Source organism: Chelonoidis abingdonii, chromosome 19, assembly GCF_003597395.2.
Source record: "Chelonoidis abingdonii isolate Lonesome George chromosome 19, CheloAbing_2.0, whole genome shotgun sequence".
Taxonomy (NCBI): domain Eukaryota; kingdom Metazoa; phylum Chordata; order Testudines; family Testudinidae; genus Chelonoidis; species Chelonoidis abingdonii.
In genome coordinates this window covers 18,839,098-18,866,079 of record NC_133787.1, presented here as the reverse complement: position 1 = coordinate 18,866,079, position 26,982 = coordinate 18,839,098, and the positions used below count along the sequence as shown (strand labels likewise).

Genomic DNA, 26,982 nt, shown 5'->3' with positions numbered 1-26,982 from the left:
TAAAGTCAGCCACTTCCAGTCTCAGAACATAATCTAGAACAGGGGCCAAAAACTTTGCACACCCAGGGGCCACATCAGCATTGCAAAACTGTTCGGAGGGCCAGGTAAGGAAGTCTGTGCCTCCCCAAAACAGCCTGGTCCCCTGCCCCCTCCTAGGACCCCCGCCCTCTGACTGCCCCACCACCTCCCCCCAGAACCTCCACTCCATCCAACCGCCCCCTGCTCCCTGACTGCCCCTTATCCAAACCCCTCCATCCTCCCCTTACCATACTGCTCAGAGCAGCAGGAGCTCGCAGCCATGCTGCCCGGCAGGAGCAGCAGGTCAGAGCACTGGTGGCGCAGCATACTGTGGCTCTGGGGGAGGGGCTAGCAGCTAGCCTCCCTGGCTGGGAGCTCAGGGGCCAGCCAGGAGAGGCCCGTGAGCCATAGTTTGCCCACATTTGATCTAGAACTATCCAAGTTTACATCCAATTTTTGTTTCATAAAATTTTTTAGCTAGGAAACTAAGTGGACTAAAAAAAACAAAAAACAACCTATTTCTCTTGGCTGCTTGAGAAATTGATTTGTGTTCTTATTTAGTATCTGCTTTCAGAAGATGAAGAAATCAGATTTTAAAATCCTGTATAAAATTTTCAACTACACAGTAAATTTTAGACAAAAAAGTTGTTTGTTTTTTTTTATTTGTTTTTATTTTTTAGGAGGACAGGCCTAGAAGCAAGTACACAAAATGTGCATAACTCACCACTTTGGAATTCTCCTTGTAGCGAAAGGCAAGCTGGTATGCAGCAAAAACCAAGGGTGCCAGTGTGAAACGAATACGTTGGTTTCCACCTGCACCAAAGTGTTTCCGGGCAGTGTTTAAAATCTAAAATGAAAGGACTAAAATTATTTTCATAAGCCTAGAGATATTTTCACATTTGCTTCTTGGACCATATAGTGGCTTATGCCTTTAGGGATTAGGGAATTATTTTCAGTGAATGAATACAAAATTGGCTTTAGACCTCTTAGATCAAATCGACTAATTAATACCATAACAGTCCATTGAAAAAGATTCCAGAGAGCAATTTAAAATACTAAAAAAAACCCATGAAAGTGCTTGCACAAGTGCATTGTGTGCATAGCCCCTTTTGACAAGGTTGTTGACTAGAAGGAGTATTAAGAGCTGAGAACCCAAGGTTGAAAGCATGTTTCAAGCACAAATTATGCACAGGGTGAAACAGCTTGCATATTTATAGAGAAAGCACTTTTTCAATGCATATTGAGATTCACCTTCAAGTTACTTCTCGTTTGTAGTTTTTGCATAGAACTCCAATCCTAAACATCTGTAGATTACTTTCCATTTCTGCAAGTGCTGATAATTGCTTAACATTTAAATATTCCCACAGCCACACCACTAAACATAGGTGTCATTTTCAGTCCCAGAAGGTGACCCAGAAATGGGTATTGAGTTGTGCAGGATCATTCTCTGGGCTTGTCTTCACTGCAACAGAGACTAGTAACTCAAGCTAACAGAGGCCACCCTGCAAGACCCTCAGCACACAGAGCAATTGGATAAGCAGCTAATGAGCTATGGCCTATAGCTGTATCCTGACTGCATTACTAATTCAAGCATTAGCAGCACTTGAGCTTTAATCCACACACAAACTGGCCAGCTAGTTAAGGTTAAAGCACAACTAAACGTTAGCTTGAGTTGCGTGTGAGAGTGTGGTGACAGGAGCCAGGTAACTGACAACACCTGAGTTATACCTTGAGCTAACACTGTAGTGAAGACAAACACAAACACAAACTTGGTATTAGTCTTTCAGAAAGACAGGAGGACTATTCTTAAATATAAGTATAACTTGTTAAGTATAACAAGTGGGGTTCTGCAGGGGTCTGTTTGAGGACCGGCTCTGTTCAATATCTTCATCAACGACTTAGATATTGGCATAGAAAATACACTTAAGTCTGCAGATGATACCAAACTGGGAGGGATTGCAACTGCTTTGGAAGATAGGGTCATAATTCAAAATGATCTGGACAAATTGGAGAAATGGTCTGAGGTAAACGGGATGAAGTTTAACAAAGACAAATGCAAAGTGCTCCACTTAGGAAGGAAAAATCAATCAGTTTCACACATACAGAATGGGAAGAGACTGTCTAGGAAGGAGTACGGCAGAAAGGGATCTAGGGGTTATAGTGGACCACAAGCTAAAATATGAGTCAACAAAAAAAAAAAAAAAAAAAAAAGGCGCAAACGTTCTGGGATGCATTAACGGGTGTGTTGTGAGCAAGACACGAGAAGTCATTCTTCCGCTCTACTCTGCGCTGGTTAGGCCTCAGCTGAAGTATTTTGTCCAGTTCTGGGCACCACTTTCACGAAAGATGTGGAGAAACTGGAGAGGGTCCAGAAAAGAGCAACAAGAATGATTAAAGGTTTTGAGAACGTGACATATGAAGGAAGGCTAAAAGAGGACATGATAGCAGTTTTCAGGTATCTAAAAGTGCGTCATAAGGAAGAGGGAGAAAACTTGTTCACTTTAGCCTCTAAAGATAGAACAAGAAGCAACGGGCTTAAACTGCAGCAAGGGAGGTTTAGGTTGGACATTAGGAAAAAGTTCCTAACTTTCAGGGTGGTTAAACATTGGAATAAATTGCCTAGGGAGGTTGTGGAATCTCCATCTCTGGAGATATTTAAGAGTAGGTTAGATAAATGTCTATCAGGGATGGTCTAGACAGTATTTGGTCCTGCCATGAGGGCAGGGCAGGGCACTGGACTCGATGACCTCTCGAGGTCCCTTCCAGTCCTAGAATCTATAAATAAAATATTGCCTTTTAACTACAAAAATTAGCTTATTCCTTTTATTACCCTTTTTGTTTGTGTTATGTTTCTGATACACTCATGGCACTGATCCATTGAATGGCTCATGCTTCTTAAAGTGAAGAGAAATGTTTCAGAAGGTGAGCTTCAAAGGGACCCTCCCTGTGAGAAAGGAGGATCCTAGAGCCTGGGCTCCAGCCCAAACCCAAATGTCTACACCACAGTTGAACAGCTCCTTAGCTCAAGTCCGAATCAGCTGGCCCAGGCCAGCTGCAGGTGTTTAACTGCTGTGCAGACATACTAATAATCTTTGTGTGACTCAGCAGTGTAACCCTCCTCACACTGTGACTAGCAGAACAAACATACTATCATAAGAAAAAACTGTTCTGGCTCAATATTGTCTGATGTGAAGTCAATACATTTCATTTTACCTTGTCGGGGAGAATACTGGAAGTACGGAGCAAAGTTAGCCAGTGGTTAGAAAATTTAAATACAACCTGATAGGTTACATGTGAGTTTGGTTAAGACTAGTCACCTCGATAAGCCACATGGAGTAGGCAAAAAACTTAGCCTGTCTGGCTCAAGTGTATTCCTCAGATCTGCATTTTATTTTAAAAAGGGGGGGGGGGTGATCTTCACTTTTCATATTTCTAGAACTTTTGAAGCAAGAAATTCAGGGTCTCATTTTTTGTTTTTAAGTACACTATTTATAGCTCCATGCCTACTATCTGTATGTGCGTCAGTGCACTTCCAGTTGTGGTAATTACATTAGGTAATTGTATGTACAAATGCATCTAGCTAGTTGTCTTCACATGCAAATGCTTGAATTTCATGGGCAGCTACATTAATGGGTGCGAAACTACATTCTTAACTTGCACACATGTAGAATAGACCCCAGAACATGCAGAAACTTCACATATCAATGAAAGCAAAAATTACTATCACACAAAGTACACAAAGTACCCTTTTCAGTAAGTCTTGGTGGTCAACACAATACGAGGTAAGTACCCATTATCTCCATATTTATTCTTACACCCATGATATGTTTGCACCACTTCCCTGCTCTTCATAAAGAGCTTCACTCACGAGTTTTCCAAACATTTAAGTTAGGTCAAACCTCTCATTTTCTCTTCCACGTACAACCCTCCCCAAAAGTTGGTTGGATCTGTCCATGCATTATTCTTTTTGTAATTCCACCACATGCTAGTTGTAAAGCCAGTTCATCAAGAAGGCATTCTGCCTAGTGCTGTGAACTGTTTATACCTCAGCTTTTTCTTCCTATTTAAAAAGAAGTTTCATTCTTCCCTATTACAAATAAAGTCAGAGATCCCTACATACAAGGTTGTCAGAATCTAGGCATTTTTCCAAGAATGGAGATTAATAGTGAATGTATCACAATAAATAAAAGTTAATCAGACCAAATCACTGTGTTATGGAAATTAGAAGCACAAATCTTTGTTCTAAGAATGCCAATCATAATTATAGGTAAGAAACACTCTAGTCCCTTTTCAGACTTACAGTGTGAAGAAAATGTACCCCGCCCACTAAGAACCACATTAGAATCATTGTCGAAGCTCCTAAAAGGATGCTATTATAAATTGGAAATCTGAGTGACATTTGTAACAATGCATTTTTTTTTTTTAAATAAATTGATAATCCCTATCCAGGTCTCAGAATTAAAATGTCAAGTTACTATAGCCACTGAGCTTTCTTGCTTTCTGAGTATACCATATTCCTAACATGATTTTGAAGAATTCGACGAATAATATAAAAAGCTGAAGAATCTGACTTTGCATATACAAATAATTCTCCTCCTTCATTTTTCCATACATAAAGTCTACACGTAAATGCAGAGACAAGGTGGGTGAGGGAATATCGTTTATTGCCAGGGTTCTGCCACACTCTGGGTAAGGCACTGCAGTTTTGGAGGCAATACCCTTGTGCTTCCCCCAACTCTGCCCATTGGCTCAGGGCTTCTGTCCACGGGGAGAGCCGGGGCTCCGGGCTGAAGCCACACACTGCTCCTGGCTTCAGCCCTGTGGGGAGACGAGAGGGTCCTAGCCCTGTTGCTCTCAGTTTTAACGGGGGGAGGGCTCCCAGGCTCAGCCCTGCATCACTCCCAGCTTCAGCCGCATGGGGAGGTGCCATGGCTCAGGGCAACAGGTTTCAGCCATGGGGCCCTGCAGACCCCTGAAAGGGCTTGCAGACCCCATGGAGGTAGTGGACCACTGGTTGAGAACCACTGGTTTATTGTATCAACTTCGGTTGGTGAGATAGAAAAGCTTTAGAGTCATACAGAGCTCTTCTCTGAGTCTCAGAAAGATACTCCAAGCATCCCAGCTAAACGCAAGGTGGAATAGATTGCTTTGCATAAGTAGTAGGCACATACATTCAAGCAAGTGGCCCAATATAAACATCTCTGCAGCAAAGAGAGGGGGTTACAGATTGTCGCAATAAGCCATTAATCCAGTCTCTGTTCAGTCTATGATTTTTAGGGTCTATCAGAGTTTTGTGGCTCAAAAATTCATCTCTCTCATCAACAGAAGTTGGTCCAATAAAAGATATTACCTCATCCACCATGTCTCTCTAATATACTGGAACAACTGCTACAACTACACTGAATATGTAAAATACAGATCAGAGTAAGTAGCAGACCATTTATTCATCTCCTCCATTATTCCCTGCTTAAGCTCTTAATGCATCCCACATGTTGATCCAATTTGCATTTGATTTATGCACTGCATTCTGTACAGGAGATATTTGAAATCTTAGATATTACATGCAAGCAACTGTCAGCATCCTACAGCATCTTGTGAGGAATTACAGGGAAAAAAATCACTTAAGAAAATCCTGATACAAAAGATTCCTTGATGTTCATCAATAAGCCATCAACCTGTCTCCCTCTTAATTTCCTGTATTCTTTCTAACAACTTCAGAAAAAAGCAATTTACAGAATTCTAACCCCAAAAAACGCTATTTAAAAGATGTGCTTCCAGGACTACTTTACTGGTCAGTGTGATTGATACTGGCTGATAGCAGAGGAATGGTGAGACTCTGAAAACGTGGGTTCTAGTCCACACTCTGGGAGCATGCTTTAGTGGGCTACTTGTTCCATTCTGTTTTAACATTTAAGGACACGATTATGTCTATATTTCTAGTAGACACCTATCCCATATAGATTTGGCAATACTGCACGTTGTCTATCACTAGATAGCACAAGGGGATACATTCTCTGACTGCCTCTATGTTCACATATACCCAGAATACACTGGCACATGCAAGACAATGCACAGATGTTTCCTATTTGAAATTGAAGACTGAAGGCCATTTCAGACAACTTGGCCCATATGATAGAAATATTAACAGCTGTAATCACTCTTGGACTTCTGCAGCACCAAGTTTTACACAAGAGTCAACCTGTGCATAGGGAAGTCTAAGCGTTCTGCACCCTAATCAGTATTATTAGCCAACTAAGATCTAAAAATTAGTTCCTTTGCTTACAGCTGCATTAAAATGTATCTTATAAACAAATGATAGTCTAAGCTATTACACAGGTGGCATGCTGAAGAGCATGGAACACATGTGGAAGTGTTAAAACCATACCAGATACTGTTGATCAGGGTCATCTGAATGTAGAAGATGAATAAATCTTCCCACAAGGCTCTGCTCATCAGCAAAGTCCTCAGGGTCAGGGTCTTCGGCAGGCTGATCTGGTTGGTCCTGGATCAGTGTTGATACCAGGTTCATAATTGCATCGACCTGTAAGGAGAACAACAACACACATCCAATGAGGCTTAGAGTGGTATCAAACATGTAACAAACACAAACCTGAGCCAAGCCCATTCATTAGATCCTACCAGCACAAACAAGAGTTACTGATCAGGAACACAAACTCTTGACATTACTATTTTAAAAAGCAATTCACAGCACCCAAAGCACACTGGGAAAAGAGACTTCATTATTTTAAAGATTCCTTAGTTTATATAGTTCATCCTGTTCTGAAGGGTGACCCTCATAATATAACAGCACCCACCCTGCAAGAGCAGCAGATCTAATCTCTTCAAATGTGTGTAAGGTACTTTTTTAAAAAAAAAGTTGTTTAAATACCTTAGATTAAAACAAAACAAAAAAAATCAATGGTAAATTTGCTTTTAGCTAGAGATTTTACATAGTCCCCGCCGCACTTAACTTCCACTCATCAATTAGCCAGTTTGCTCTGATCACATCTTGGGAGGTTTAGGCACAGTGGACCAGGGAGATGAGTGAAGACGACCTAGATAATTTTGGAGGGGGAGTGTAACTCTACTACATATGGTAAAGAAAAATCACATGCAAAATTATGCTGTGGTTAGACTATGGTTTTGAGACACCCACCCACCCCCCCCCCCCACACACGAAGTCAATTAGTGTTGGTTTCCAAGACTTCACGCAGACAGAAAAAATACTGAAGTTTGCGATAGTTAATATTTAGCTGTATCCTTTCATACCTGTTCTTGGGAGACAATTACTGTGTTATAATCCAGTACATTGCTAAGCACGTAACAACTCATACTCTTTCTGGACTCATAGTCAAAGTACTCAAAGAGCGGATGGAAGTGCTTTAGTTTCAGAACTGTCAGGATATTGTTGTAGGTATCAACCGGGATCTTTAGAAGCCGTGTTAGCTCTTTTGAAACAGCACTGCTTGTTGCAATACTAGAATATAAGTAAACAGTAAAAGAAAATTAGAAATCATATACGTTTACTGATATTTAAAAAAAAGTAGTGAAAGCTAAAGGCAGAAATAAGAGTTTCACAACAATATAGTTTCATTGTTCAACGTGTGTGCAACCACTTGCTTGTAGTGGGATAGAAAAAGCCCTCTACACCGGCAATCTTTGATGGCAATTAAGGTGGAAGTTAAAGCACAAATCCTGCCTCCAGCATGCATCCCAAGTAGCAGGGCTACACACTAGGAGTTGGCCTCCCAGACCAGAGTAGTAGCAGAACTGCATTACAGCTACCATTCCAACTGGAGGACCAGAATAGCCATGCCTATGCCATCCCACCTCTCCTTACCCTTTATGAGGAGGAATGGCCAGTACATACAATTAGATCACTGTGAAACTGTACAAAGGGAGGCCGCAAGGTAGTGAGCTCAGCTGCGTGCAGGTCATGTGAACCTGCGTAGAGACTCTCCAAACCCTGCCCCCACTTCACAGAGTGGAATCAATTCCACTGTAGCAAGGTCCCCTGTGCCTGAACGTGGGGAGCAGGGTTTGCCCATAAATTGCCTATTTACTGGTGGGAGAGAGAAGGGATCTCCGAAGTAGTATTTAATAGATACCTGAACACCATGAACTAAGCTAACCTAGTAGAAGCATCCTGTTCAATTTAGTATGAGTCATAGGTAAAAGGGAATGCAAGAATGCAAGTCTGGGTAATTTTTAGAGATTAAGAAATATGCTGACATTACTTTAACACTATACAGTGTGAAGTGTTTCCTCAGCTCTTCCTAGAGTTGCATTTGTTGGTTTTTCTTCAGAAATCAAAAGGAAACCTTGAAGATCATATCATAGCTCTTTCAGGAATAATCTAGTATTCCTACAATATAACTTGAATGCTGTCCACCCCCCAAGGGGTGTCTTATAAAAGATCTGTGTACCTAGGACAAAAGGTTAGCACCAAACAACCTAATTTATTCAGGGTCTCTTCACTATTGGGTGTTCATCAGTAATTTCAGGATACCTCTGTGCTGCATTTAAACACCCACAGCTGACCTGTACCAGCTGACTAGGGCTAAGGGGCTGTCGAATTGCGGTGTAATCATTCTGGCTCGGGCTGAAACCCAGGCTCTGAGACCCCACACGGTAAGAGGATTCCAGAGCCCAGGCTCCAGCCCAAGCCCTAACACCTACACTGCAATTCAACACCCCCTTAGTCTAAGCCCCACGAGTGAAAGTCAGCTGGCACAGGCCAGCCACCGTAGTCTAACCACAGTGCAGACATACCCTCAGAGACCAAATCGTTATCACCTTTGAAGACGGATGTCATCATTACTCCTTTGAAAACTGCATTTTACAGTCTAGCAAACAAATGAATACTTAAGATAACATGTCAGTCTCCTCTTTTTTTGGCTGACGGTAGGGGTTTGGAGGGTGTTTTTTTAAAAAAAGCCAAACTAAATACAGTTGCTCCCAGAGAAAGTACAGAAAAGTTTCATATGTCACAAGAAAATTAGCGTTCACTTACTGCTCCAGATTAAGTTTATTAAAGATTTCCACAGTTGTCTCCAACACTTTATCAACATAGTCAACACGATCTGGATAGCATTTCATAGCTAGGTTAATAAGCGATACTTGCAATGACACCACGTCTTCTGAAGGCATATCTTGTCTAGACTGAAATTTGAAGTAGCATAAGTTAAATTTGAGAGAAATGTCTAGTTTGTCAAAGACCAGATTTGCATTTTGTATTCAGAACACACCTGTATAACAGTGGCCACCTGCTGTGAAAAGATGTCAAAAAGCTTAATATCTGCTGGGATCCCTGGTCCATCTTCACGGTGAGCAAATAAAGCTAACCTGTGAACAGAGAAAGGAAAGAAGCTCATTCAGGTTAGATTCTTCTTACTTTAGGGAGACAAAATGTTACACACACACAAAGAGGAATAAAGTCATGTACATAGACTCAATGTATTAACACCTACTGGACATGAGTAGGACGTTCATAGGAGAGGTCACCAGGGATAGCCGTCTTCATGAAAGTAAACAACTAGCACAGCCTGGGAAATACTAGCCCCAAGCAAAGAGATTGAGAATGAATGGTGACAAATAACAGGGAGCAAGGAAAAAATAAAATAAAGAACGGGGGGCCTCAGTATGTTTTTGAATTCATGCTCCTGAACATGGGGCATACATCCTGCACCTCTGCAGCAGAGGACAGTCAGACAATAGTCTTATTCTGATGCACCCACAACTATTTCATGTTATTTGCTGACAAAACATTATTTACTTAATCTCTGTACTGGTCTCAAGAGAAAGGTGTATTGGAGATAAATATTGACAGCTGTCTGTACACATGAAAAAAAATCAGATCAGCAAGTCCAGGACTTTCACTGCGTGTGCAGGGCAAAACATGAAGCAAGATTATGGTTGGAAGCATTGATGATCAATTTCTTTCCATGTTATGGAGAGAATCCACATCTGCTGAGAATGCAAGCAAGACAAGAGGGGATATTTATCTCATGTATGTCATGTAATTAGCTAGAATTATGCCCAGTAGTTACAACTGTAAGAGAAACCATTCATCTCACAGCACTGTTTCAATATTTCAAATTACAAGGGAAACAATGTGTTGGTGGGGCGGAAAGGAAACATTTCGAAAGATCAGGAAGCCAGTAACGTTTGCTTTGCTGCGTGACAACAATACAGAGACTTTGCCAAACTCCAAGCAATGCCACTTAATTACTTTCTAACCACTATGCCATAGGTGTTCTTCCACTGCCTCACTAAAAGGAGTCCGGCAAGAAGAGGGAGGAATACCCTCACTGAGCATGCATGGAATCAGCTTTAAAACCAGTTACTCATCTGCAATACCTGTGACATCTGGAACAGGATTTCAATCAAAGTTTGCTCAGACTTATTACAGAAGAGGCAAGTGAGAAAGGTCAGTCTGCCATGCTCTGTTTCCCAACCAAGGGAGAGAGAAGGGCCTCAATGATTTAGTTTAGAGGCTGCAAGGCTCATGAGCCAGGATCAACCCATTCTGACACTTTGCACAGCTGCAGGTGCATGTTTGCAGAGGAGCAGGCAGCTCCCTGAAAGCCAAAACACCTTCCTTTCCTGCTTCTGCAGTGGCCCCAACGCACCTGGCCATGACAGTAGAACATATGTCAAGTGCTGCAGAATCAGAGTAGAGAAACAGTATCCTGGCCAGCAGCAAAACAGAAGGCAGAATTTCTGCACACTGTGGATAGAAATAGTCATAAGTCAAGGACCCCAAAGCTACAAACCAACTTGACCATTTCTGGGAAGACTCCCTGAACAGAGGGTTCTGATAAGTGTGGTGGGTTAGATCTTCAAGATGTTTTCCTCCCCACAAGCATCCCTCTGTCTCATCTGGGTTCAGCTTCAGTCAGTTGCCTCTCTACATCTTGAGATCGTCCAGATACTCGGATATCTGAACAATGCTACTATTAATGTCAAAATGTGTTGTAAAGCTGGGTCCTGCCTGCATAACACTGACATCTCTGACCATGCTGCCTCCCATCTGCTCCAGTGGCTTCCTGCAGATGTTATGAAGGGGGAAGTGGGGGGACAACTCCAAGTGAGCGGTCTGTGGCGAAGGAGCCAATCCTGCTCACAGTCTGACTTGACAAGAACCATGGGTGCAATCTCTAGGCTTTTCCACTAACTTCTGCATCTGTGCTGCAATTACACTATAATCAAAAGCATAAGCTGCCATAGACAGATCCAGTAATACGAGAATGAGCATCCTACTTTTGCCTTCAAGCAGAGGTCATCCACCAACACAAAGAGCACTATTTCCTTTCCATTCCTGGCCTGCATCCTGGCAAGGAGGTGTCCAGAATATCAGAAGTAGCTCCTTGCTACATTCTATCACCGTCACAAAGGTTAGATACCAGCCAGCAGCTGATGAGTTCCATAGGATCCAGAGATTTTATTTTAGTTCTGGTCAGATTGTTATGCAATTTATGGTGGGAGATTGGTCTTCTGAAATGTTGGCACTGACACTCTCACGTGGTAAGGGATCTAGGTGATCTTCTGACCTCCAGCTTTTGCTACATAACAGGCCTCTTTGTAAAAGCTGGAAGTTTACACAGCAAATACAAGAGTTCTAGCAGTCAATTCTGCTACCTCCTGTTAAGCTTCTTTTAACAAAAGGTAACAGCTCAACCATGAGTACAACATCCACCTATGAAACCAAGCTGCATGCCTATTCCTGCACACAACTAAACCATATTTGATTTGGACATGAGGCTACATACCATAGATGTTACTATGGTCTCCATACTAGACTGAGGATGTAATATTTCATGAATATGTTGTGTGGTTATATAAAATTCTTTTGTTTGGCTGGAATCCAAGTTGCATAACCTAAATATCATTTTTTACTCAACACAAATGAAGCCACGGTCAGCAGCCATCTCTGCTGTTCACTTTGGACGCTTAGCCCTTTTAGTACTTAGGTGTTTCTCTTCTAATAATGTAGTATGATAGAACGTGTACATATGTTTATATTGGAAAAAACAAATAAGAGTAAGATCTTTGTTTTCATGTGACTATATAGAGATAGCGATTTGACTCTCCAACTGCACTTCCCATTCTCACGGACACTATATTATACACTTATACACACACACACACGACACAGAGTACCAATTTGCACCCCATAAGGCAGAGGTCCCCAAACTGTGCGATATGCCCCCCTAGAGGGCATGGAGGGACATTCGGGGGGTGCGATTAGGATGGAGGGAGCACCACCCAGATCCACTCCTGGCCCAAGCCCCATTCCCAACTGTGGCCCCAGCCTTGGCCCCCTTACCCTGTCTGCGTCACCCCTCCTGGAGGGGCAGCCCCACTCCTGGCTGGGAGAGGGAGGGCAGACAGGAGATGGGGGGGGGGGTCACTAGGTAAAAAGTTTGGAGAGCACTGCCATAAGGGCAGAAATATAGGCCAAAACATTTTCTTTAGTTTATTCAGGTATTTATAGTTCAAATAAAATCAACTGTTGCAATTTAAAAAAAAAAAGATACCAAGAGGTAAAAAAAAGCTCTTTTGGGGAACAGGAATAAAGCTCTGCTGGTAAACTATGAAATTAAGAACAAAATATTTTTAGCTCCTCAAACTAATTCCTCCTCACAACATTCAAGACATGCAAAATGCTGCATATTTTGTAAATACAAAAAAATGTCTGGATCTCACAGACGTTCAAACAAGAGATTGCATAATAGTTTCTAACATGCAGCCATCTCTGATGTGGCTGCTGCTTTGTTTCATGACTCCAAATCAGAGCTCTTAATTATTGTGACTAAGCCAGAAAAATCCATCAACCAGAATTTACAAGTCACCAATTCTCCTGGACAGAAAATGCAAAGTTCAAAAAAGAGCAGACACAATTACTTCTTTAAATACTATATCTGTGACGAAGGAAATTAATATGAAAGCAACGTAAGGGAACTACATGCTTATCTAGTAACATCAAATCATTCAAGACCAGCGATTCATGGATTTTAATTAAAACTGAAATTTAGAAGGTACAAAAACAAAGTTAAATCAAGCAGTAGGAGAAATCAAACCAAAAAACTAGTAGATCCTCAGCTATTAAGTACTGTAAATTCTATTTAGTCAATATTTATTCCAGCTAAATCCTTCCTCATACTCACCTGTCAATTAAAGCGATGATAATGTTTTTCACATTCACATTTTGATGTAATTCCGCACAGGCTCGGAGAAAAGGGTTAAGAGTCTGGAGATGAAATTCGTCTGGGAAAACCTAAAATTCACATCAATTACCAAGTTTCACAATAATATACACCTTTACTCACTCATCTCTGGAGAAGTAATGTGATAAAATTGCTACTAATTTAAAGAAAATAGCTGCAGGATAACTGCACTTCACACTATGCAAGAGAAGTCGGTGTCATTTCAGGACAACAGGCAAAATACAAAACAGAAGAAGTGGACTGGGCATGACATGAAGCAGATGAGGACTGCATAGTCTCACAGCACACAAGCAAAGCTGTTACCATCAATTATTTGCAAGGCAGGCATGTCTGCATTAAAGAACTTACAAACCTCCATAACGGAAAATGCAGGGGAGAGGAAATGGGATACACAAGCTGCAGCTTTGAGAGTCACGCCTCCAGCTTTCCCCACAAGCTGCAGAGTCTGTCAAACCATTGTGCTAGTACCAGGAGACAGAGGGCAGCATATGGGAACTGCGATCAAGGCAGTTCATGATACTCCCAGAACCCCAAACAAAAACTATTCTATCACCTATGAGAAAGGAGTGACAGCAGCTATGGTCCTATTAAGAATAATAAGGGACTGGGCTGAGGAAAATTAAGTGGTCTAACGTTCAAGAAGCAACATGCAGATTTACCCAGTGGGCCAAGACAAATATTTTGACAGCTATTACAAAAAGTACATAAAAAAAAGAACTTCTTCCCAGTGTCAATTATATGGGCCAATAAACAAAAATTTTTGTTTAGTATTTAAAAAAAACCACACACACACCCCAACTGCTTAGCCCCCAGCCCTCCACCTCCCACAAAATAAATAAAATAAAATAAACCCACACACTTTATAAGTCATCTATTTTAAACATTGCCACCACAACCATCAAATGAAGCTACTTTCGCTCCTTTCTGCAGCTTACCTGAATAATACATTCCATGAGATACTCCTGAGCTAGGGCATCCCTGCAGTTTACCACTTGCTCCAATATTCCAGGCAAAACAATCTGTAAAGGAAGGAAGATGCTGCAATATTTTTCCCCCCATTGACTTCCTCAATCTATACAAATCCTGAATCAGATTTTTCAAGTATTACAAATTTTTATTCTGCCCACGCATGCACAAACTTTGGCGTTTTACAGCAACAGTCAGATTCTCTCTCACTAGGTATCAACATATAAATCACTGCTGTACACTGACACTAAAATAGCAATGAGAAGAATCTAATGTCCATTCTTACTGAAAACATAAAAATGAGTTCTCAAATAGAGGCACAAGCACATGCACGCTCTCTCATCCACCTCACCCATTCATAATCTGCCCAGTGAGTATGTCCATTTATATAAATCTCTCCCACCTTATTTAAAGGCAAATGCCACTTAAGCCCATTACAACGGCTTACAAAAGCATTTCTCATTACTTTAGACTGTTCAGATAGCTCAGGGGACATTCCAGCTTTGTGGATCATCTGGATTCACTAGTATTGACACTTTTTTGCAGGGGGTCTATTATTTTGAACAGGTATGTAGTCAATTTCTTGAATGCTTTGAAAGGTATCATTTCATCCATCTTTTTGGCTCCTTTCCCTGTACACATGCCTTGCATGTATGCATATAAAGGGAACTAGTATTTCCTAGTACACAGATTGGGGGACTGGGACGCAGGAACTCAAAGTTGAATGGCCAGTTCTGTCACCAATTGTGTAATCTTGTGCATATCACTTTGTCTTGTTGACCTCTTATTAACCTACCTATAGGTGGATTTACTTATCTCCTGGAGCATTATAAGATTTCATTAATGTTCTGAGAGCTTCAAATAAAACAAAAACAGTGCTACAAAAGCACAAATATTATACTGATTTTTGTGAAACTAATAACTTTCATAGACAATGGAACTATCTATTCATGTTTTGTTCATCTGGTAAATATGGATACAATTAAGTATTAGATGAAGGAAATCTCACCTGTTTATATCTCTCCACATTAACGCCTTCCAACTGACTAAGGCGAACCAAGTTTGTTCCCACTAGGATTCTCAGTTCCTGCCTTTCCCGCTCCCTCTTTTCTCTATCTCGACTGTGTCCTTGGTGTTGCATTCGCACCCAGAGTTTGTTCATCTCAGCAAAGTTCAGCAGCACAAAATCCATGGAATCACTGATGTCACCAGTCGTTTCTTCACTGAAATCAGGTCAGTGGTTAAAAATAAGAAGGGTATGGCTTCTATCATAGAAGGGGGTGTGTGTGTAGGTACATACACGCATTGTTTTTTTTAAAACAAAAGACGCATGTTCCACCGTCCCCTTGAAAGGGGAAAGAACTCTCCACCATGATCTTTCAAGTTAGATCAAGAGGAATTTTAGTTTTAGGAGAATGTGACAAAAGAGAAATCTATAATCAATCAAATACAGATACAATAGCTCCAATTTATATTAGCATTTGAACCATGTTGGAAAAAATGGGCTGGACAGAGTCAGTAGCAGATAGCATAAAAAAATAAATCTATAGCACACTTTGTCCACATCCACAATGGCCAGAAAACATTTTGCCTACCAGAGACATATTCAAGACGTATGCTCTACAGTAGAGAATATTTAATGTTTTAAATACCAGAGATCATTTTATCTTAAATCCTACCTTCCACAGTAAGAGAAAACAGAAAAAGCTTACATACCAAACTTAAAAGTCAATACATGAGTTGTTACTGACCAAGTTCTACAAATATTTTTGGGTGCATGGGGGAAGGAGGAAAATGAGGATATGTTGTTTTGACCAGTGAGGCCATTTTAAAGTTATATTTAAGTTTGGTTTTTTTGCCCAAGCATACAAAGCATCTCTTAAGGTCACCTGCCAGGAATTAAATCATCAAGTCTGCACTAGAGACTGGACTTGCATTGTCTAGCCAAACAATTACAAAAAACAAATTCTATTTAAAATATGCATCTATTTCAAGCCTTACAAGATCACAGAGAATAAAACACTATTCATGTATTCCTCATTTAAGGATGAAGCCACTCTGTGTTTGCATCACATTTCTCTTACTCTGTCTGTTCGCCTTCGTCTGGTAAAATATTCCTGGTACACTGAAGAAGGTAGTTTCGAAGAAACAAGCCTCTTAGAGGATGCTGGACACCGCGGCACATTTCTACCAAATCTTTCAGGATATCTTTTCTGGACTGAGGAAAGGATTTGACATAGACAACACCTACTGTTATCAGCAGATAGCTAGAAAAGAAAACAAGAGTTGAAGAAATTCTGATTAAAATGGTGGATTAAGTATTATTGGAAAAAACTTGTCTTGATACATGTATACAATACAATAACCTGGTTAGAGGCAGGTCTACCCCTCTCTTCTCACAAGATACTTAGAAAGGATTAGAAGGAATTAAAGGAAGTGATGTGTGGGGCACAGATTTTGGAGTGGGTAGGCAAAGAAAGAAGCTTTTTTTAATCTAAGTTTGGGTAACAACCAATACTTGGCCCTGCTACAGCATTATATATATTCAAAGCATTGTACAGACATTAACTAATCAGTGGCCCCCAATGCACACCACTTTTGGCTGGTGGGCAAGAATTATTATTTCCATTTATAGAAGGAGAAACTTAGGGCATGTCTACAGTTACCGGTAGATCAGCAATGCTGCAATCAATGCAGCGAGTGTCGATTTAGTGAGTCTGGTGAAGACACGCTAAATCCATGGGAGAGCACTCCTCCCATCGATTTATGTACTCCACCTCCCTGAGAAGTGTAAGGGAAGTTGATGGGAGATGCTCTCCCAATCGACACAGCACAGTGTAGCCACTGCAGTAAATGGATCTAACTACGTCAACTCAGTTGTGTAAATTAGATCAATTTACCATGGTAGTGTAGACCGGCCCTAAGAGATGATGTGAGTTGCCCAAGGCCACAGAGTGAGCCAGTTGCATAGCAGAATTGGACTTCACGTTCTTGTGACTCCCCAGCCCTGTACTCATTCCTCCAAGGATCGCTGCCCTTCAATGTTCTATTTAACACCCAGAAGACGATGTGAGGATTTACAATCATAAAAAACTTAATTATGGGTCCATGGTCTTAGAAGGGAACTGACACTGCAAGCCTACAAGCATCTCCTCTTAGGCAAACTTGCATATTTGCAGAGTATCCCTGAAGACTCTACATGGACACAGGGGCCCACTCACACAGAGCTGCTTGCAGGATCGGAAGCTAAATCTACAGGAGGATAAAGAATGCTATGTATTTAGGGCAATCAATAAAAGTTAAGACTTTGCAGTAGTCTCAACTGTACTGTATCTGAGTTCAGTTATTGTATCGTTGTATAAATTTAATTTGTTTCATCTTCTTTAGTGAACTTTACTAAGAGAAGCACATGACTAAGAATCAGAAGTCACTTCCTTTTCTAAGGATCAAAAAAGGGAAGAGGAATTCTTAAACTCAAGCCCCTCCATTCCCATGTGATAGTCACTTTTTAAAATAAGCTTTTCAATACTAAGTTTGCCGTAGACTGATTTAAGAGTTTTTATTAAAAAAGATGTAGAGACATGCCACAGTTCTGTTTTTTAAAAAGAATGTATATACTACAGAAATGTTTAATATATATTTAAAAGTGTTTCTTCTATTCTCTATGCCAGCAACTGAACATACGCAATTGGAAAAAAGAGACCTCCCACTTATCTTCACGCATATAGGGCTAGACCCTCAGCTGTGTGCAATCAATTTACACCAGCTAAGATTTGGCATTTATGACAATTAGGCTTACTACAATTAGGCTTATCAGTACAAGATATCTGGAGAATCAGTTAAATAAAAATGTAAGTTTCGAACAGCTGATTTATATTAACAGTCAGTGAAACTTTTTTTTTTACTTTATTTCACTAAATTGCTAATAAAAAGGAAGTACTTGACTGGGAGAATGCAACTATTAGTTACAAAAGCTGCATTTGGGGCCTAAATATCTCAAGACACTAATCAAGAGGCTATTGTGCTACCAGATAAAGAGATCTTCAGAATACTTTGAAATCCTGCTCTGAAGCAGGAGACAAGAACACAAAATCCAAGGCAATACTTTCCCCCGAGCAAGACGTTTTAGAAAACTAGTATTCGTTAAGCAAGTTTCTTCAGTGCTCATTTACTTACAGTCTCGGGATAATATTTCCAGCATACTGTACTAGTTCATAAAGATCCGCCACTTTCCTTCCCTTGGCAAATTCATCTGTCAGATATACCTCCAAATAGTGTAGCTCATCAGAAATAGCCATATCTTTTCTCTTATGGTTAAGGATTAAACATTATTACCGCAACAGATATGCATACCCATTTCTCAACAGTACCAAGAAGAAGATACCGCCCAAGGAGTTTACAATCTGAACTAAACAGACGAACAGTAAGTTAGGCACAGGGAACTGAAATGGTTTCTCATAGGGCATCACTGCTGAAAGACTGAATTTACAAGTTGAAATATTTGAAGGAGAAAGGTGTTCAGCATGCAGAGGAGTGAGAAAGTATTGGGGGCAAGGATACTGCAGTAGAAGGTGGAAGTAAAGGCACATTGGACTAGGCAAAATGAAGAGTGGTGGGGAAGGTCATGGCTTTCACAGAGGGATCTCCCCATCCTTAGCAATATATACACACACACATACACACACACTCTTATTGCCTTAAGTTTTTAGAGCAGGAAAGAAAACCCCTCATTTCTCTGCATGTCAACAACATATTTGCTACATGAAAAGTTGTTAGACATTCCCTCAATTGATCTATCACATGAAAGAGAAGTAAATGTACTAGTCTCCCAGCTTTTAGAAAGAAAAAGCTAATGCACAGAGGGGCCAAAAAAGGCAGCTAACACCTGCAGCATGTTCTGTTGGGGTACGTAGGAGTTGTATTAACACTAAAGAGACTCCCTAGTTTTCTCAGCAAAATCTAGGTGCTCCATAGTTCTAACTCTTCGCTCAGCGCACACCGTAGTTTTTAAAAATGCCATACAGAATCTTCTAAGAGGTCAGGCCCACAGAGTTCTGAAGCGATTATGGACTACTTTATACTATACAACAAGAATGAACAATCTCTTCCACAGTAAGCTAGTGTGTTCCCTTCTTCAGCTTATCTGGATAAAGAACAGTTCTAGCAGACAAAGAAAACTGAATAAAGCAACGTTAGGAAAAAAATTGATTTTACAACAGATGGGACCAAAGGGATATCATGTTACTACTAGGCACACAACTACACAGATTGCAGTGCACAGTTCCTCAAATATTTTCCCATCAACCATTCAAAAGATACAGAGTTCATAATAGCTCTTTGGAGATAGCATAGAAGTCCGCAGCTCACCAAGCATGTTGGAGGCATGTTTCAGAGCATCCATAAGCTTGTTTTTGTCCTAAACAGTGAGTGTAAGAACAAACATTAGCAGTGTTCACTTAATATTCCCCAGCCTAGACAACTGCAGTTTGATTTGTGCAGCGAGTTAGTTTTCTAACATGTTAAAAACAGCACGGAAAACTAAATGGATAAAAATGCACACAAAAAACCCAACCCCAAAAAAACAAAACTGAGAAACAATCTACCTCAAAGCCAATTATTTTAAGTAACTTGGTCACCATCTAGACAGAGAACTAGTGAGTGTTTAACAAGAAAAATGATGTAAGTTTTGTTTTTAGTGTATACCTGTGGAATAGTACATGAAACACTGGAGAAACAGCTTGTTATTTACACTAGTGGGGCAACCAGTGCCCCTCTTCTCCCCAACAAACATAATTGCTGTGTGCTGAGCTTGTGTTTGTCAGTCTGTTTGAAGGACCGTGTGCAGTAGCTTGCAGTTGGAGGCTGAGCGACAAAGGAAGGTTTGAAAGCTAGAAGCCTCTGGTAATTGGCTGAGCCTTAACCAGTGGGCGGGGCATTCACTCAGGCCAGGGCTTTATAAAGCTGCGCACAAGCGACCAGGGGGCTGCTAACAGGGAGTTTCGCAAGGGAGTTTGGAAGGGGAGAAGGGAGGCAGAGGGGGTCCCTTGGTGGTCCTATCCGTGACCCGTTAGTCCCTTGAAAACCTATAAACCAAACTACATCCAAAACCTCTCTCTTTAAAGCAGGCTGAGCGGACAGGGGGCTGCGACAGGGAGTTTGAGGGTTTACAGAGGGAGGCTTACAATGGTAGGAAGACCCCCACACCTGTGCCAGCACTTCTCTGTCTCCTCCACCTGTCACTGTACCGACAGGCACCAGAACATGGATGCTTCTACCACATTCTGGTGTGGTTTGCAAGACTCTGCTTACAATTTCACCCTTACTGATATCCAGTTGGTGGGCGGGGCATCCGAGTGAAAGTGCTACTGGTGGAATTCTCTCAGGCAGCAGGTGGGAGACCTTAGGGGAGGTGGCTGGTTGAGAGCATCCGTATCCACGAGCAATTCTGGACAGTGTACATGTGGAGACAGCTGAGGTAGCTGTCCCAGTTGCAGGACTGCTGAACACACATGGTGGAGGAGGGATGGCGCTCGGGCGGGATGGCAGCTGGTTACTTCTGCAGCGCTTCTCCCTGCTCGCAACTCCCGCCGTAGGTAATAGGTAACCGTTATGCTCTTTCTGATACAGGAGAGAAGGAATCACCCCTACGTAAGGGAGAGACCTCGTACCCTAAGGCTGGGAGGCTGCACCACCGAAAATAGGAAACGTAGGGTATTGTGGTCAGAGGATCTCTCTGGGGCTGAGGCGACCCATCTGTCGCCTGACATTTCATCTTGGAGTATGATGCTGCCGGGGCCGTATCCAAACGTTACAGAGGTATGTCGAGGATATCCGGCCTTCACTATAACCTGCTACTCATCCTGTGGGCACAAGATACTGTGGTGTGACGCTGAGCGATCAAGGGACTGCGGGTTGTGGTGGGGTGAGGAGTTTGGAGCGCAGTGGATCTCCTCGATTCTTCCTGTTCAAAGGTGGGCCGGGCAGAGACAGATGCATCATGAGGGACATGCCGTGGCTGCGAAGATGTGTGCCAGGAGGGTTGGCTTCTTGACCCGGGAGCTATTCGATGAGAGGACTGCTAGGCAGAGATGGCGTTCACCTTTCGAGGAGGGGAAAAAAACCCTTTTGCACACAGCTTGCTAACCTAGGGAGGCTTTTAAACTAGTTCGATGGGACAGGTGAGCAAAGCCAAGGTAGTGGGAACAGGAAGACTGGAGATGGTCGGAACAAGAGAGATCGTGGGCTATAATGGCAGAGAGAAAGGAGGTCAGGGCAACTGGGAGCAAGACAAACAGTATCTTCGATGCCATTACAATGTGAGAGTATGGGTAATAAGCGAAAGAATGGGTGCTAAATAATAATACAACTTATGACATTGTTGGCATCACTGAAACTTGGCGGAAATAAATGATGGAATTGTTGGTTGGATCTAGGTGTTCTATTATAAATGCTTTTTCTCCTTCAGGAAAGACTTAGGACTGGAGGAATAATAGGCGGACGTTGTTTTGCTGTCTATATTTATATTATACTTTTTTCGTACACATGGACGGAGTTGGTGGAGGATTGGGCTAGGAGTTGTGATCCATACATGTTTTGATAAGTCGTTGAGGGTTTTAGTTACGGCCAGAGGTAACGCAAGCTCCGATTTTGTTTCGGTCTGGAGTCTACTACAGGCCACCTAACCAGGTGGAAATGTGATGATGATGTCTCTGTTCTATTCAAATTAACAATTAATCATTCCTAAGTCTAAATATTGTTGTGTATCTTATTCGGTGATGTATATATTGGCACTTTTCAATTTATACCCGCAATATTTTGTTTGGTGTTCAATGCTTCACACGCGGAAGGCACCGATCTTATCCATTAGTTCATGACTGTAGTGTGATGGACACTTTTTATTTCAGAAGTTTTGAAAAAGCTCTTGTTGGGTGTGTGAAGCTGTTCCAGACTTTATAGTTTAAACAATAGAGGGTGAACTCGTGTGTTGGAACTTTGATAAGTTAAGGTGAGGAAGCTTGGGTGAATCGATTTGTCTTAGTTTTGGAGAGTGGATTTAGTATAGAATTGTTTATGATATATTGGTCTACTGTAATATATAGAGTAATGATTTTCTTATGGATAGGCTCGGATTTTTGAGATAGTTTCAGAGTAGTTGATATTATATTGGTATTGTGCCCTGGTAGTTTCGATGAGATGATATATAACAACATCATTACTTCTGAAAGAAGCGTTTGGCAGTTTTTCAAAGGTGACCTTTTAAAGGGCTAACAGCAGCTTATTCCGCCCATGGTGTTAGAAAGCATGAACAATGGGGCAAAACCACCTTTGGTACTTTTGCTCACGAAAGTATCCGTTGCATGGTTCCTTACATAAAAGAGGGTCCAATAAACAATGTGGTACTAGGGTAAATTACAAGGCTGAATAAGGAAATATGGATGCAGGGGCAATTAGAAGGCAATGGCACAAATGCGCTCAATCCTTAGACTATAGGATTTAAGGGGAATACAAGCAATATTTTTCAATAATTTAGCCAGGAAGACTCATGGACAAGTATGAGCCACACTGCTGATGAGAGGGGATACAGTAACGGAACTTGGATGGCAGACTGCTTATGACTTCTTTGTTTCGGTCTTCACTGAGAAGTCTGAAGACTGGTCTCAGCATCGTGACCATTGCTTATGTGAAGGTGGGCGAGGCACTTTTAGATAAAATCAAATAAGTAGGGGCAAGTTAAAATACTCTAGTACTCTTTACGCTCGCCTGCAAGTAACCGGGGAATCTGTAGTGAAACATGACTCCTAGATGAGTGGCTCCTGGATAACTTCCACAGGTTAATAGCCGGGGTATTCTGAGCTATTGCTTATCTTATTCTTAGGAAGTATGTTAGAGACAGGGTATATTTTCCGGAATGGACTTAGGTGTGGGATAATAGGTGTGGCCCTGTTCAATTGAAAATTCCAGACGTCGTTAGTAAAGAGGGGAAAAAACACTTCAACGGCGACAGAGTACAGACTCTGTAAAGGGATATATAGATAACTTTCTGTGCCTATGGAGAATGGTACAAGGTAATTTAAGATTTTCTTACTATATACTGGGTAGGTTTTGAATATCTAGGGGTAATGTAGGTGTAGAGTGATATAGCCAGCATGGTTATTAAAAGACAAGACTGGGTTCAAACCATCGAGTGCTTTCTTTGATTCAGAGAAACTGATAACGAGTCTTGTGATTTGGAGGTGACCGGGGGCTGTTCGCTGATCTGGTTATACCTAGACTTTAGTAAGGCTTTGTCAGTCTCGGGCATGAGGGTATTCTTACTCGATAGCTAGGGGACATCTACATTTAGTGATGGGGCTACTAGTAAGGTGGGTGCATAGATTCTAGTGGCTAAGTAGCGTGACTCTATGATAGAGAGGGTGGTGTTAGTTAGATTGGGGTTCAATGGGTCTGAATGGTGTTTTTTATTTATGTTTATTGTCGTGTATGATATCGTGGATATGTATGTCCCGAACGGCAACGCGGCGTGGGTGCTCATAGTGGGTAGAGTGCACCGTGTCTTGTTTTATTCGTTTTTCCTGATACCGTACTGTCAATGTTAGGAAATGATAGTACTTATCTCATTAAGATTTTCTTGAGCTATTCCTAACACTGGAGAGGGAGTCTGTAAACTGACTCTCTATGTTAGTGCTATGGAGTGTGTCAATATATGTCTCTATAATGTTCTGGTACTGTTAGGTAGAATGTGTCCTTGACAGGTAAAGCCGGAATTTTGAAGTTCTCCTACAGATCGTACGATCATAAGATGGTGGCCACTTAAGAAGAACAATTCCAGTTTCACATTCGAGTGGGAAAGACTGTTAGGGTGGAAGGAGTCGGCAGAAAGAGATCTAGCTGGTCAAGTGGACAGCTGACTAAGATGAGTCACAGTGTGATTATGTTGCGTCAAAAATAAAGAGAAAAGCGCAACTGATTCTGGCGATTAACAGTTGTTATAACACGACACGAGACGTCATTCTTCCGCTGGCTCTCTGCCTGGTTCTAAGCCCTCAACGGTTTGGTCCAGTTCTGGGCATTTGCATTTTTCAGAAAGATGGGAGAAACTGGAGGGGTCCAGAGAAAAAGCAACAGCATGATAGGTCTTTGGACAGACTCTGAAGAAGCTGAAGATTGGGTTTCTTTAGTTTTGGAAAGAGAAATGAGAGGGGACATTGATAGCAGTTCTTTCAGGTATCTTAAGGGTGTCATCGGAGGGGGAAACTTGTTCACCTAGCCTCTAGGATAGAACAAAGAAGCAATGGCTTAAACTGAGCAAGGGAGATTTAGGTTTGGGACATGAGGAAAAATTTCCTAACTGTCAGGGTGTTAACACTGGGAATAAATTGCCTGGGAGGTTGTGGACTCTCCATCTCTAGATATTAAGGTTGATAGTAATGTCGATCAGAATGGTTGACGTATTTGGTCCTGCCATGAGGGCAGGGGACTGGACTCGATGACCTCTCGAGGTCCCTTCCAGTCCTAGAGTCTATGAATCTATCAATCTATGAATCCTACCCTGTAGACCAAAGCAAGACATCTTTACAACTCTTTAAAGTTCTAGACCCAAATCTGCTTTCCAGCTCAGTCTAGTGATGAAGCACAGCACTATGCCCTAACAGAGAAAGATACAGGGTAACTCACATTATTAGTGGAAAACTCTGCAGAATTTGGATAAGATTTCCACTGTCCCACTCCATAAAACACTGCTATTTTTTATGTGGGGGGAAGTGGTGTTTTATTAGATTGTCGAGAACAAGAGGCATATTTAGAGAGTTCCATAGAATTATCTGGACCATGAACCTGCACACTTCTTTGTACCAATATAGAACAGGCTACTGGGTGGGTGAGGATTGAGTTTATAAGCATGGGACTTCAAAATGTCTTTAAGTAGTGAGACAAGTTCTCCTTTCAGTAACATGGATGGAAAGTATAGTTGTGATTTCTCTGTGGGTTGTTTTGGACATGCCAACACATCATCAAGATATGAACAGAGGAAATTCTGTTGGTGCTATTGTTTCATCCTCGCTGGCTGCAAGTACATCCCTTTAGTTGGCCAAGGACCACTATTACATTCCATAGACTCAAAGCACTATGGAGAAGTAGACACTTAACATACTGAAAGTAAGGGACAAGTAGGATGTGTTCTTACCATGCTATGGATTACTTAGTTTTACGTAAAAGGGAAGGGTTACACTAAAACCTTTGTGAAGATTTAATCTAAAGAGCTTTCAGGCTTGTAGGCACTTGCAGATTTCCACTTGAGAAGACTTATTTCCTCACTTGCTGCATGGAATAGCAGGTACTCAGACACTTTTACATTTTGCTGAGGGAAACTAAGTCAGTAAAACTTCTGGTCTATGAAATAAGAAAAATATGCCTTCCATTTCAGCAAGCAGTGGCACAAAGTAGTGCTCCAGTTTCACCCTTTGCTGGAAGTGTCATTTCTATTGGGTATGAGAGCTTTGCTAACAACCTTCGTAGTGTGCTAGGTTCCCCCAACAAGACAGTCAGTCAATACTTGTGTATTCAAAACAGACTGCAAAGTTCACCATGCTTCCAACTAAATCCAATGAATCGAACTGCAGTTCATGGGGGGAAGGAGGGCGGGGAACAGTTCCTTCCAGCTTCAAGAAACTACATTCCACTATTAAAAAAACAAAAATGTATTTCTTACCAAGCATCGCTTCATCTGGAAAGACTGGACCTTTACAGCCTGAATGGCTTCATCCAGGAGCTTTTCCTGCTCATCTTGAGGAGACTGCTGTGTTGTTGGCTAAGGAAAGAAAGAGACAAGAAAAAAAAAATTGACTGAACTGTAACTATTTATGGTTTGTTCTTCTCAAAGTTGGATTCCTACCATTTTGGCCATGAGACGTCCGCTGGGTTTCTACCAGCCTAATCCCAGTTCCACATTCCAGAGTTATCATTGTCCTTCACCAAGGGTATGTCTATGCTTATGAGATTACGCAGGCACAGATATGTCGGTATAGCTCAATGAGCTCCATTTGGAACAAGTGCAGGGAAGGGCTACTAGGAATGGAAAACCTACCTTGTGAGAGTAGACCCAAGGAGTGTGCCTTGTTAAGCCTAACCAAAAGAAGTCTGAGGGGAGATATGATTGTGCTCTATAAATACATCAGAGGGATAAATACCAGGGAGGGAGAGGAGTTAAATAAAGTGCCTATGTGGAAACAAGAATAAATTAACAAACTGGCCATGAACCAGTTTAGACTTCAAATTAGACAAAGGTTTCTAACTACCAGTGGAGTGAAGTTCTTGAACAGCCTTCCAAAGGGAGTAGGTCGGGCAAAAAACCTAATGGCTTCAAGACTGAGCTTGGTAATTTTATGGAGGGGTTGATATGATGAGACTGCCTACAATGGCACGTAGCCAATCTGCAACTGCTAGCAGCAAGTATTTCCAGTGGCTGGTGATAAGACACAAGATGGGGAGGGCTCTGAGTTCCTATGGAGAATTCTTTCCCAGGTGTCTGGCCCACATGCTCAGGGTCTAACCGACTGCCATATTTGGGTGAGGAAGGAATTTTCCTCAGGTCAGATTGGCAAACACTCTGAGGCAGTTCACCATACCCACAGCATGGGAAACACTGAACTTGCAGGTTTAAACTAGTGTAAATGGTGGATTCTCTGTAACTTGTCATCTTTAAATCATGATTTGAGGACTTCAGTAACTAAGCCAGAGGTTGGGGGTTTATTACAAAGGGGGGGGGGGGGGG

General features: G+C 41.6%; 1 protein-coding gene across 1 annotated transcript in view; it reads right to left on the bottom strand.

Annotated features, from left to right (window-relative positions):
• VPS35 (VPS35 retromer complex component) overlaps positions 1-26,982 on the bottom strand; it is a 252,384-nt gene that overhangs the window by 6,529 nt on the left and 218,873 nt on the right. Inside the window, exons 3-14 of the mRNA XM_032778082.2 lie at positions 25,921-26,019; positions 19,533-19,629; positions 18,390-18,513; positions 16,298-16,480; positions 15,223-15,436; positions 14,183-14,266; positions 13,188-13,297; positions 9,267-9,363; positions 9,032-9,180; positions 7,288-7,495; positions 6,404-6,559; positions 743-865 (exon numbers count right to left, since the gene is read on the bottom strand). Coding sequence (XP_032633973.1) covers positions 743-865; positions 6,404-6,559; positions 7,288-7,495; positions 9,032-9,180; positions 9,267-9,363; positions 13,188-13,297; positions 14,183-14,266; positions 15,223-15,436; positions 16,298-16,480; positions 18,390-18,513; positions 19,533-19,629; positions 25,921-26,019 — 1,644 coding nt within the window. The remainder of the gene's footprint in view (positions 1-742; positions 866-6,403; positions 6,560-7,287; positions 7,496-9,031; positions 9,181-9,266; positions 9,364-13,187; positions 13,298-14,182; positions 14,267-15,222; positions 15,437-16,297; positions 16,481-18,389; positions 18,514-19,532; positions 19,630-25,920; positions 26,020-26,982) is intronic.